A 14,317-nucleotide genomic window follows, 5' to 3' on the forward strand; every position below is an offset into this window, starting at 1 on the left:
ACACTACATACTGATATACACCTGAACATCATCAGGAGAGGACTCTTTAAAGTAGAGACACTACATACTGATATACACCTGAACATCAGCAGGAGAGGACCTCTTTAAAGTAGAGACACTACATACTGATATACACCTGAACATCAGCAGGAGAGGACTCTTTAAAGTAGAGACTCTACATACTGATATACACCTGAACATCAGCAGGAGAGGACTCTTTAAAGTAGAGACTCTACATACTGATATACACCTGAACATCAGCAGGAGAGGACTCTTTAAAGTAGAGACACTACATACTGATATACACCTGAACATCATCAGGAGAGGACTCTTTAAAGTAGAGACACTACATACTGATATCCACCTGAGCATCAGCAGGAGAGGACTTTTTAAAGTAGAGACACTACATACTGATATACACCTGAACATCAGCAGGAGAGGACTCTTTAAAGTAGAGACACTACATACTGATATACACCTGAACATCAGCAGGAGAGGACTCTTTAAAGCAGAGACACTACATACTGATATACACCTGAACATCAGCAGGAGAGGACTCTTTAAAGTAGAGACACTACATACTGATATACACCTGAACATCAGCAGGAGAGGACTCTTTAAAGCAGAGACACTACATACTGATATACACCTGAACATCAGCAGGAGAGGACTCTTTAAAGCAGAGACACTACATACTGATATACACCTGAACATCATCAAGAGAGGACTCTTTAAAGTAGAGACACTACGTACTGATATACACCTGAACATCAGCAGGAGAGGACTCTTTAAAGTAGAGACACTACATACTGATATACACCTGAACATCAGCAGGAGAGGACTCTTTAAAGTAGAGACACTACATACTGATATACACCTGAACATCAGCAGGAGAGGACTCTTTAAAGTAGAGACACTACATACTGATATACACCTGAACATCAGCAGGAGAGGACTCTTTAAAGTAGAGACACTACATACTGATATACACCTGAACATCAGCAGGAGAGAACTCTTTAAGTAGAGACACTACATACTGATATACACCTGAACATCAGCAGGAGAGGACTCTTTAAAGTAGAGACACTACATACTGATATACACCTGAACATCAGCAGGAGAGGACTCTTTAAAGTAGAGACACTACATACTGATATACACCTGATCATCAGCAGGAGAGGACTCTTTAAAGTAGAGACACTACATACTGATATACACCTGAACATCAGCAGGAGAGGACTCTTTAAAGTAGAGACACTACATACTGATATACACCTGAACATCAGCAGGAGAGGACTCTTTAAAGTAGAGACACTACATACTGATATACACCTGAACATCAGCAGGAGAGGACTCTTTAAAGTAGAGGCACTACATACTGATATACACCTGAACATCAGCAGGAGAGGACTCTTTAAAGTAGAGGCACTACATACTGATATACACCTGAACATCAGCAGGAGAGGACTCTTTAAAGTAGAGACACTACATACTGATATACACCTGAAGATCAGCAGGAGAGGACTCTTTAAAGTAGAGACACTACATACTGATATACACCTGAAGATCAGCAGGAGAGGACTCTTTAAAGTAGAGACACTACATACTGATATACACCTGAAGATCAGCAGGAGAGGACTCTTTAAAGTAGAGACACTACATACTGATATACACCTGAACATCAGCAGGAGAGGACTCTTTAAAGTAGAGACACTACATACTGATATGAACCTGAACATTTGAATAACATTGCCCCTTTGAATGAAATGAATTGAGAAGATAGAATATCAGCTTCATCCTTAAATATGTTCAGCATGTTATCAAAGAGTAAAACTACCTGCAGATTAAATTAATGAACTTTCAAATTAAAAACCTGCTCCACTAATCCACAATCAAAATATATTCATCGGTTTTTGTGTTTTTCCTTTTTTCATTGCCACTCTGTCATGCTATATTAACAGTTTATTTTTCTCCCATTAAAGATTACAACAAAAACAAACTTGCAATCTCTGAAGCAAGCTGCCATTCGAGGGACTCCAACCTCACGACGGTCCTTTAAACCGAGGCTACTTATCAACCGCCAGCCAGCCATACAGCCAACATTAGCACAATGTACTTACTAAGGTACAGCAATCTCTCTTTCTCACTCTCTCCCCCTCTCTTCTTCTCACCCTCTTTTTCCCGCTCTCCCTTTCCTTCACAGTAATCAACAGCGGCTTATGTAACTCTCTCTACCTGTGCTTATCTCCCCCTAACACACCGACAGGCACATTGGCTGCCTTACTAATAACACGCTACCTCAATCTGGGGAGGGGGAAACAGACGAGGAGCGAGGGCTGGGGGGCGGGGAAGGGTGTGAGTCGGGAATGAAAAGGAGGAAGGGAAGGAGAGGAGGGGAATGTTAGGAGGTGACAGTGAAAGGATAGAGACGACGAAAGGGAAGTATTCCTGTTCGAACAAAGCCTCTCTCTGAAACCCACTATCATTTCCCCAAACTCTGAGTGAGTGACGGAGAGAAATCACTGCTCCTCCGAGAAACTGCAGGGTTATAAAACACACTGTCTTTCTATCTTTCTCCAACACACACATCGAGCTCATCGTATCCTTGTGAGCAGGCCACAGAGATAGCACACATAAGCAAAATCTGAATATGTTTTCAGATGCTCCGCCGCTCCATCTCCGCGTCCTTTTATCTTTTACTTGCGCGGCTATATTGTGCCAACTATCAAATGATAAGACTTGCGTTTCCAAAAGACTTAATAATATGGCAGAGGCAGAAAGAAACGCTGTTCCTGCTATCTTCTAATTATGGCTAGGAAAAAAATAATTGCAATGTCCTTGTTTTAAGTCACATTAGTGTGCCTGGTGTTACAGATGGCGTTTGAAACGGCCCAGCGAGAGGAGAGAAGAAGAATCTTTGAAGAGTGGAGGTGCCCCGTGCTTAGCCTCTGTCAGAGCAGAGCTTCAACCATCTGTCTAATGTGTGTGTGCATGTATCGATGTGCATTTGTATGTGGTTGTGTGCCGCAGAGACAGTATGTACTCTAAAGATTATAGGCAGAGAGATGATAGTAGGAGTCAAGGCTGCAGTCACTCCACCTCTCTGCTTGTATTACCTTGACCGTTCTGTTCTCTGCTGCTGGACAGGCGGGGAACAGGGACTCAGTTTGGTATCAGTGTGAAGGGAGGCATCCATTATTCAAGTCAGGAGAGGAGAGAGAGAGCACACCGACCGCCGAGAGGGAGAGTGTTTCGTTTTAAAGGAAAAAATGGTGCAAGAAGACACCCAGAAATCAAAGTGAAGAGCCGTGCAGGTTCATGAGGAGGCGCTGGAGAGAGGAGCCCTAGCATCGACTACAGAGTGGCATTTCTCTGACCTTGAGATCCATGTTGTTTTAGTTCCTTTGTGATGATCCAGCAGAGCAGGCAAGGCACCGAGGTAAAAGGAGACGAGTTCCATGCAGATGAGGGACTGAGAGATGTTGTTGTTTTTAAAAATGTGGCTTTTATGGCGCACTGACAGTAGAAGACTTTTACACTTTGCAATGTCAAGAGGACATATTATTCTTATGTTCAGGTGTATATCAGTATGTAGTGTCTCTACTTTAAAGAGTCCTCTCCTGCTGATGTCCAGGTGTATATCAGTATGTAGTGTCTCTACTTTAAAGAGTCCTCTCCTGCTGATGTCCAGGTGTATATCAGTATGTAGTGTCTCTACTTTAAAGAGTCCTCTCCTGCTGATGTTCAGGTGTATATCAGTATGTAGTGTCTCTACTTTAAAGAGTCCTCTCCTGCTGATGTTCAGGTGTATATCAGTATGTAGTGTCTCTACTTTAAAGAGTCCTCTCCTGCTGATGTTCAGGTTCATATCAGTATCTAGTGTCTCTACTTTAAAGAGTCCTCTCCTGCTGATGTTCAGGTGTATATCAGTATGTAGTGTCTCTACTTTAAAGAGTCCTCTCCTGCTGATGTTCAGGTGTATATCAGTATGTAGTGTCTCTACTTTAAAGAGTCCTCTCCTGCTGATGTTCAGGTGTATATCAGTATGTAGTGTCTCTACATGTCTCCATGCTTTAATGTTCAAAAAGCTCTTTATTGTTCTCATACTCTCTGTGCTGCAGCACCTCTTTTCACCCTCTGTCTGAAACCAGAGCCTGCTCTGATTGGTTAGCTGGCCGGCTCTGTTGTGATTGATCACCCGCTTAGAGATGTCCCGCCCCCTAGCCTATCACGTACAATGTGTTCTCTGGCAGGAACTTTGGGTTTGTTGCCTTTGCAGATCATTTCCATGCACATAATAAACCTATATAACACACTACAGGAAATGGATAACCCCAAAAAGCACAATCGGGCCTCTTTAAGACGGTTTGATAGCTTTATCTTCAATGTATGAAATTACAACTATCGGAAGTATTGGGAAACTATTGGTGACTAATCTGCAGCTTATAGCCTGACACAAGGACATAAGTGATGTCTTGTTATGCGCAATCTATTTTGTATCTTGAGGAAGTCATTTGCAACCAACACCAGGCAGCTGCAAAATCTGAGTCACAAGGGTCTATGAATCTTTACGCGCACGAAACCGGTCTGTTATCACGTCCTGGGGACACATTTGTCTCTGTTGTCTCTCTTTTTCCCCTCATATCAAAGAAAACAAAAGGCAACAGCTGTGTGAGCTCGCTGCCATAGTGGGGTTGTGGTTATACTAAAGTAAAATAACTGGTTCAATTGTACATGGGTGCATAACAAAGCAAGCACTGGAGGAATATTATCGTTTTCTAGAAACATAATTAATATTGAATAGCCTCCAACAGGGCCTGTAACCGCGTTCAACTGTTCCTGTGTTGATCATGGAGTGGAAATCAAAATGTGCAACAGTATGCCCAGCAAACACAACATGTCAGGACTTCCAATGCCTCCATCAATATGAATTCTACTTTAACAGGCTGTGCTTCTGGCAGCGTGTTTGTAATGCATGTCTGTGCATTCGACTTCGTAAAATATGTGATGTTTTTTATCTCGGCAGAGGAAGTCTCTGCATCTGAAAGCTCAATAAACACAATTTGGGAATAAATGACAGCGAAGAATCTGAATAATTTCCAGCACAGTTTGAAGATAACAGAACCGTCATTTAAAGCCATTTTGATCAGGAACAACATGCCTATCTTTAATAACTCGCAAAATACTCTTGTTATTAGTAACACTGGCAATCACCATCTTGAGTTGTGTGCTGCCATTATAGCTGAGACTTGTTGCCATGGGAATCTTTCCCATTGTCACCTTCCATCCCACATGAAGGGAACTCGGCCTTTTCACAGCCAATCCTCACACACACTGAGCAGCAATTTAGTTTCCCATCAGAGCCAGCGTTTGTAGTATGAGGATCGATTGTATTTGCAGTCATTGATCAGGTAAGCAATGACCTCTGCTCGCACGCAGGTCCAGGAGAAGAAGAAGTCGTAAGAACAGCCGAATATCCATATCTTAAGCTGTGTTTGATATGAAATCTGTTTCAATTTGAGGCTAACCTAAACCAACAGTCGGAGCAGAAAATCACGGCCTGGCTCTGGTCTCTGAAGGTTTGAAACAAAGGAAGGATGGGGGGGTTCGGCGAGAACTATTTGCACTGATAAAGAGACAAAATATGCTTATCCATTCAGAAGGAATCAATAGACAGAGCAGGGAGAGAGGAAGACACGGAGATCTGTGTCAAGTCGATGTTCTCTCTCTGAGTCTTTGGGGCAATCTGGACGTTTTAGTGGATTTCTGTTTCTGCTGCCTCTGACTGAATGGTGCTAACAGCGATGCTTTTGAAGTTCCTTCTTGTCTTGAGGAACAGAAGAGTGACTGCAGGGTGCATCCTGTTGATGAGGGGGTCATTTAGAGAACAGACTTCGTGTTCCCAATTTAGCAGAGCAGGAACTGGAGATCATCAGCCCATCTGCCCATGCATGGTCACTGGAGAGCATCCATGACTTCAACAACTTTATGAAGCACTGCTGATTCTCTGACTGCAGCCTACTCTATTTCTGTGGTCACTGTTAGGGTGTGTCTGGAATTAGTCTTAGTTCAGTAGAAACAGTGAATCACAGAGTCAATTGGATTGCAGGCACTGATTAGGTCCATAATGAAATAAACACATGGACACTGGTGAGTCACAAATGACCTGCGACGGAACTTCAAGGCACCACACAATGATGTCTTTATCATCAGCAAACAATGAGTCCCACAATTCAAGAATACTGAAGTTTAAATGATACGACGAAATGAAACTGCAGCTGTCAACAGATTGTTCTTCAACGGCATTGAAATGGGAGGGGGAAAACTCATTCTCTTGAACTCACATTTGGGTATTCAGTGCCTACCAAAGCACAAGCTGTTAAAAAGACACATTGGTATTTTCTTTGGTTAAAATTAAATAAAATGTACCAAGTATTTGTTTCCCATTCCTATGTCCCATGCAGGTTTAGTAGAGATTAAACCGTCCCAATTCTGCACACACTACTTAAGAACTACCTTTGCAAAGATGCACCATATTTTTCTCGAACACCAATCAGGGCAGGTGGGCTTAAGAGGGGTTTGGAGAGACAGTTTCAGAATAAAGGTACAAAACTGATACATTCAGGCTGAAAGCAAAGGACAATAAATGTGTTTTTTGAACATTAAAGTGTGTGAACATGTTCTAGTAGCAACAGGGAATACGAATATGAACCTTAATTTAAGCATAATATGTCTCCTTTTAAAGGGGCCCAAATAAGCTCATTTTCAGGTTCATATCGGTATGTAGTGTCTCTACTTTAAAGAGTCCTCTCCTGCTGATGTTCAGGTGTATATCAGTATGTAGTGTCTCTACTTTAAAGAGTCCTCTCCTGCTGATGTTCAGGTGTATATCAGTATGTAGTGTCTCTACTTTAAAGAGTCCTCTCCTGCTGATGTTCAGGTGTATATCAGTATGTAGTGTCTCTACTTTAAAGAGTCCTCTCCTGCTGATGTTCAGGTGTATATCAGCATGTAGTGTATCTACTTTAAAGAGTCCTCTCCTGCTGATGTTCAGGTGTATATCAGTATGTAGTGTCTCTACATTAAAGAGTCCTCTCCTGCTGATGTTCAGGTGTATATCAGTATGTAGTGTCTCTACTTTAAAGAGTCCTCTCCTGCTGATGTTCAGGTGTATATCAGTATGTAGTGTCTCTACTTTAAAGAGTCCTCTCCTGCTGATGTTCAGGTGTATATCAGTATGTAGTGTCTCTACTTTAAAGAGTCCTCTCCTGCTGATGTTCAGGTGTATATCAGTATGTAGTGTCTCTACTTTAAAGAGTCCTCTCCTGCTGATGTTCAGGTGTATATCAGTATGTTAGTGTCTCTACATTAAAGAGTCCTCTCCTGCTGATGTTCAGGTGTATATCAGTATGTAGTGTCTCTACTTTAAAGAGTCCTCTCCTGCTGATGTTCAGGTGTATATCAGTATGTAGTGTCTCTACTTTAAAGAGTCCTCTCCTGCTGATGTTCAGGTGTATATCAGTATGTAGTGTCTCTACTTTAAAGAGTCCTCTCCTGCTGATGTTCAGGTGTATATCAGTATGTAGTGTCTCTACTTTAAAGAGTCCTCTCCTGCTGATGTTCAGGTGTATATCAGTATGTAGTGTCTACTTTAAAGAGTCCTCTCCTGCTGATGTTCAGGTGTATATCAGTATGTAGTGTCTCTACTTTAAAGAGTCCTCTCCTGCTGATGTTCAGGTGTATATCAGTATGTAGTGTCTCTACTTTAAAGAGTCCTCTCCTGCTGATGTTCAGGTGTATATCAGTATGTAGTGTCTCTACTTTAAAGAGTCCTCTCCTGCTGATGTTCAGGTGTATATCAGTATGTAGTGTCTCTACTTTAAAGAGTCCTCTCCTGCTGATGTTCAGGTGTATATCAGTATGTAGTGTCTCTACTTTAAAGAGTCCTCTCCTGCTGATGTTCAGGTGTATATCAGTATGTAGTGTCTCTACTTTAAAGAGTCCTCTCCTGCTGATGTTCAGGTGTATATCAGTATGTAGTGTCTACTTTAAAGAGTCCTCTCCTGCTGATGTTCAGGTGTATATCAGTATGTAGTGTCTCTACTTTAAAGAGTCCTCTCCTGCTGATGTTCAGGTGTATATCAGTATGTAGTGTCTCTACTTTAAAGAGTCCTCTCCTGCTGATGTTCAGGTGTATATCAGTATGTAGTGTCTCTACTTTAAAGAGTCCTCTCCTGCTGATGTTCAGGTGTATATCAGTATGTAGTGTCTCTACTTTAAAGAGTCCTCTCCTGCTGATGTTCAGGTGTATATCAGTATGTAGTGTCTCTACTTTAAAGAGTCCTCTCCTGCTGATGTTCAGGTGTATATCAGTATGTAGTGTCTCTACTTTAAAGAGTCCTCTCCTGCTGATGTTCAGGTGTATATCAGTATGTATTACTTTTCTCATACTGCCTCTTTTCACCCTCTGTCTGAAACCAGAGCCCAGTCTGCTCTGGTTGGTTAGCTGGCCGGCTCTGTTCTAGGGGGCAGTGTGTGGGAGAGAAACTGCAGACCATTAACATGCACACACACCTATATAACACACTACAGGAAAGAGAACACCCCATAATAGCGCCTCTGAAACATCGTTAGACTCTGAATCTCTCGACAGTGCACAAACCATTCTGACATAATCTGTCTGCGTCTCCTTTTTTCTCCTCTTTCTCCAGCTCTGCTTTTCTTCGTCATTTTTGGCAGTCACAGGAGAGTTTTAATTTACAGCCCATTTCTCTCTTAATAGCAGCGAGTGTGTGGGTGTGTGTCTGTGTGTGCTCGTACAGTAAGATGAGTCAGTGATGTCTGCACACTACTCTCAAGGCCCTTCTAAAGTCCTCTATGTATTTAATCACCAGCAACTCCAACATCTAATTGATCATTAAGGTTTCTCCTGCTGATCCTCCACCCTCTGGAGACACCTCGCAGAACTTGTCTTAATATTGTTTTCGCGGATGTGTGTTTGTGCATATATGTGACTTTATGTATAAAACAGTCTATTGCCTAGTGGTTAATCTACTGTCTACATGCTACAGGATAAAACACTGTATAATATTAATAAATATAGTGACAAATAATTATTTAGCCCTCACACAACTTCCCTTAAAGACTGACCAATAGCACTTTGCAGTAGCATTATTAGTCGTGTGTAGGGATGCCCCCTTTAAGGAGATTAGTTGACTAAATGGTCATTTTGGTCTTAGTCAATTTCTTAAGGCTTTTTTCTTGCTGAATGACTAAGAAAATTAGGAGCACATTTTTGTTGAATTTAACATTTAAAGTGGTGCTTTTGCCTAATTATTTGTGGAGAAACGTAGTGGATTTAATATGTGAAGCTAATTGATTAGTCGACACAATTGTACGGGTGTTAGTACACTAAGGTTTTTACTTCAGGACAGCCGTAGTAGAGTGTGTCATAAATATTTGATTTCACTGTGGCTGTTAGTACGAGAGTTTGAACAACCAATTTTGTTTTTCTGTAACCAAGTCGAGGTTGAAATCCCACTGTGTTGAAACTCCTTTCATTTTCTCAATTGAGCATCCTCCTTTGATCTGAGTGCTCATATTATCCGCTGTAGTGGAAGTGAAGCGCTGCAGCACTTTATACGGACACGATCGTGAGAACGCTCCGCTTTAAACCTGACCTTGAGCCTGTCAAGAATGACCAATGAATTATTCAGTCTGCTGCAAACCTATGGCCGATACATCAAACCCTCTTCCTTTCTGCTACCCAGAACCACCTGTGCTGCAAGGTGTTTTATTCATGGAGGTGTCGTGATATAGGAAGCTCAGAGATGTTTTCTGTTACCTTGCTGTGTGTTGATGGTATGGAGTCTCCTGGGTGTCAGCAGCATGGTGGTGTGACACGTCTGTTAGTAAAGACAGATCTGCAGGAGATGTGCCCACATCATCTATTTCTATTCACATGTAGTTTCATCCCACAGACCATAAGACTGTTAAACACCTGAACTTTTGAAAGAACATTTATCTGTTCACATATATCATATATATTCCAATGACTATTCTGCACAGGTTCTATCATATTCTGTTTCTATTGTATCTGTTGTATTGTGTTGCACTGTTGTCATAATAACTCATCTGCAGCTATGTACAAATGACAATAAAAGCCTTGAAATGTGAAACTATAGACTTTGCATTTCTGTATTTTATTATATACTGTATGTTGGATTGTTGGAGGAGCTCAGGTCGTATGATTTTCATTGCCATGTCTACACTGTAGCTTTGGCCATGTGACGATAACACCTTTGAATCTTGGAAATGGATGATGGTGATAGAAATAGCCCTTTCCCCCACCTTTCTCCTCCGCTCCTTCCCCCCTCTTCTCATTTCCTCTCCTAATGCTAATCTACACCCTGCTTCTTGCTTTCCTCTCCATTTTCTCTGCATCCTCCCCCCCTTGTCTGCACTGTCTCCTCTTCTCCTCTCCTTTGTTTTCCTTACCCCTCTCCTCCTCTGCTCAGTGTGTACAGACAGGCGTGCACTTCGACGCCAGCAGTGATTTATTCTGCTTAGGCAAATGAGTGTGGCTTACAGCATGCGGCTCCTTTTTCTGCTTCATCAGTACACATTGCACAGAACAGTGGAGCAGGTTGCCGCCTGCAGGCACACACAACCCCTGAAATGGATCTAAGACACACCCTGGAGGGGCTCTTCTGCAAGGAGCTGATGTGATTCATTCCTGTGTTTTGGATGTAGTGGAATGTGTAATTGAGCATGGATAATATGCAGCTTGTGTGTATCATGTAATATGTTCAGACGACGCCCTCAGCTCGGGGGTGAGTGTGGTCGAGGGAAACCGCCTCATGAGGTCACCCACTCACTCAGTAGGAGACGCTTAATGGACAATAGGCCTGGGCAATCTGGTTTAAATGATATCAACACATTATATTTCGGTTGTTTGTGGTCTAGCACAATTGTTTCCCTCGCCATAGATGTTGTACACCCCTTTGTTGAAGCACCCTACATGGAAAATGGTGCCAGCATGTGATTGTTTTTTGTTTAAAAGCTTACAGAAGGATGGTATAGTCCAGTCCTCTGTAGAATTGAACACGCTTAGTTTAAGGCTGACTCATGGTGCTACAATAACCTTACATCACTGTTACCATTGAGTTTACTTTGTTACAGTTACAGTGGAGACATGCGGAAAGAAATGAGTCACTTCCAGCTGCCATCTTTGTTCAGCTGACGAAAATAGTTTGCAACTTGATAGGGCTGCAAGACATGGGAAAAAACGGATTTATGGATTGAAAAAAATAGTCATTTTCACCAAATGAGGCCGAAGTACCGTTTTTTTTGGGAACGTTATCCTTTCTGTTGCTGATATATAACTCAGGAGGGTCTATGCAGGAATCCTGAAGTCAAATGTAAAACCTTTTAAGACCTTTTTTAAGACCCTTTCCGTACATTTTAAGACCTCATCTCCACTTGGAGTTCTAACCGGTTACCTTGGCGACACACTTCACCTCACATTGACTATATACAGTATTGATTGTCCTTCCTCCTTATCTTCCAACCATTTGGACGCAGACTTGCATTTCCCCATAACGATGTTGTTTAACAACCGGCGTAAACGGACCTTCGCACTATCAAGCAGTGAGCGTGCGATGTCCTGTTCAGATGACGTCAAACCCAACGGGATGCCATCAATAAACTACACAGAATCACACTACACACCTACGCCATGATTACATTCAGGCAGACTGTAGAATACAACCTCTCTGGACCATTTATATACTTATTGAAAACAAGCTACAAAATGTAAACACCTTGGAAAATGCCGTTCGTTAATACTTTAATAGCCTTCATTTTCTCTAAATTGATTTATCAACTTGTAATACTTTTTAAGACCACGCGGACACCCTGATAACTATACAACTGACATGTTATGAACAGCGTAGGAGCAAAATGCTTATATAGCCCGTGTGTATAATTTCTATTATCATTATTATTTGTTTAGACTCCACACGTTTTCTTATTGTTCATCACAACTCCTGGTGTGGTTTAAGGTACTCAATTCCACCTGCTTTTAAGACAGAGAGGGTACGGCAGGTGTTTTTTCTGTTGACTGCCAGGTCCTGCTTTAGTAACTGTGTGTTTCAATCACTTTATTAAATACACCTTCAACAAGGACTATTTCTTTCCAACGTGTCAAAGTCATCCTAAATTAGCTTTTATTTAGTTTGAAGCTTAGTCTCTACACACAGTTATGAGTTAAGAGGAACAGCTGTGTGTGTGTTTTGTCGCAGGGGTGTCCAAACTACGGCCCGCGGACCATTTGAATCGGCCCTCAGCAAATTCTAATAGTATAATGGAATACAAATGAAACTTGTGCTTGTCTTAATTGTACTTCGTAAAATGTAACATATATTACACAGTGGTATTCATGTGTTAATGAGACCACTTTTCAATAAATTCAGTCAATTAAGGTTGGAAGTATTTTCTACCATATCTTAGTTGATAAGAAAAAGCTCAAGGACTTATTTACATAACAACGCTTGAAATACAACCCTTCATATTTTCTCCTTATTATAATCAACCTGAGTGATGAGCAGCCAACAAAATAAATGAAACCCTATGGAGAGCTGTGACATAGAATAATTTACCTACATTTGATTAATTTTGCAGACTTAAAACTTAACTTATGAGGCAATATACCTTTAGTGAGTGGCCCGGCTCTTCGTATATTTTTCTGTATGTGACCCTTGGTGAAAAAAGTTTGGACACCCCTGGTTTAGTGTCTGGCTCTCGTGTGTATTGAGTGTCTGGCTCTCAGGTGTGTGTGTTAGTGCTCAGAGAGACGAGGTGCAGCCCCATGGATACCTGTGACCTGGTCCACCAGGATGCGGGAGGTGATGATGCGTCCGTACTGAGAGAAGAGCTGCTCTAGCTCCTTCTGGGTCATGGTCTTGGGCAGGCCGCTCACGTACAGGTTGGCGTCACGGATGGAGGCTGAGCTGGGTCGTGCATATGACACCTGAGGGGAAACAAACAGCCTTAGAGCTTCCATATGTCAACTCGGTTTTTTGTGCGCGCTTGTGCTTTGGGACAGAGGTGGGAATAAGTGGAGTACAAATACTTCGTTACTGTACTTAAGTACATGTTTCTGGTATCAGTACTTTACTCCACTACTTATTTCCTGATGACTTTTTACTTTGACTTCTTACATGTTGAACCTAAACACCTGTACTTTCTACATCTCATTTTGAACACAAATACCTGTACTTTCTACTTCTTACATGTTGAACACAAATACATTACATTACATTACATGTCACTTGTTAGACGCTTTTATCCAAAGCGACTTACATACTCAATACTGTGGGCAATCCCCACAGGAGCAATTTGGGGTGAAGTGTCTGAGGGACACAACGACATGCTGACTGCAGTGGGGTTTGAACCTGTGACCTCCTGATCCGAATACCAACTCACAACTCACTGCACCACACGCCTCCCCATACCTGTACTTACTACTTCTCACATGTTGAACACAAATATCTGTACTTTCTACTTCTCACATGTTGAACTCAAATACCTGTACTTTCTACTTCTTACATGTTGAACACAAATACCTGTACTTTCTACTTCTTACATGTTGAACTCAAATACCTGTACTTTCTACTTCTTACATGTTGAACACAAATACCTGTACTTTCTACTTCTTACATGTTGAACCAAATTCCTGACCTGTACTTTTCGACTTCTTACATGTTGAACACAAATACCGTACTTTCTACTTCTTACATGTTGAACTCAAATACCTGTACTTTCTACTTCTTACATGTGAACACAAAATACCTGTACTTTCTAACTTCCTTACATGTTGAACACAAATACCTGTACTTTCTACTTCTTACATTGTGAACTCAAATACCTGAACTTTCTACTTCTTACATGTTGAACTCAAATACCCTGTACTTTCTACTTCTTAATGTTGAACTCAAATACCTGTACTTTCTACTTCTCACATGTTGAAACTCAAATACCTGTACTTTCTACTTCTACATGTTGAACACAAATACCTGTACTTTCTACTTCTTACATGTTGAACTCAAATACCTGTACTTCTACTTCTTACATGTTGAACACAAATACTCTGTACATTTCTATCTTTCTTACATGTTGAACTCCCAAATACCTGTACTTTCTACTTCTTACATGTTGAACTCAAATACCTGTACTTTCTACTTCTTACATGTTGAACACAATACCTGTACTTTCTACTTCTTACATGTTGAACTCAAATACTGTACTTTCTACTTCT

At 41.4% G+C, this 14,317-nt stretch overlaps 1 protein-coding gene across 1 annotated transcript in view; it reads right to left on the reverse strand.

Annotated features, from left to right (window-relative positions):
* Nucleotides 1–13,027, reverse strand: part of LOC117557355 (ELAV-like protein 4) — a 33,651-nt gene extending 20,624 nt beyond the window's left edge. The window contains 1 exon segment of the mRNA XM_034233161.1: nucleotides 12,877–13,027. Coding sequence (XP_034089052.1) covers nucleotides 12,877–12,958 — 82 coding nt within the window. The 5' untranslated portion in view covers nucleotides 12,959–13,027.
* Nucleotides 13,028–14,317: the final 1,290 nt, after the last annotated feature.

Source organism: Gymnodraco acuticeps, unplaced genomic scaffold, assembly GCF_902827175.1.
Source record: "Gymnodraco acuticeps unplaced genomic scaffold, fGymAcu1.1, whole genome shotgun sequence".
Taxonomy (NCBI): Eukaryota; Metazoa; Chordata; class Actinopteri; order Perciformes; family Bathydraconidae; genus Gymnodraco; species Gymnodraco acuticeps.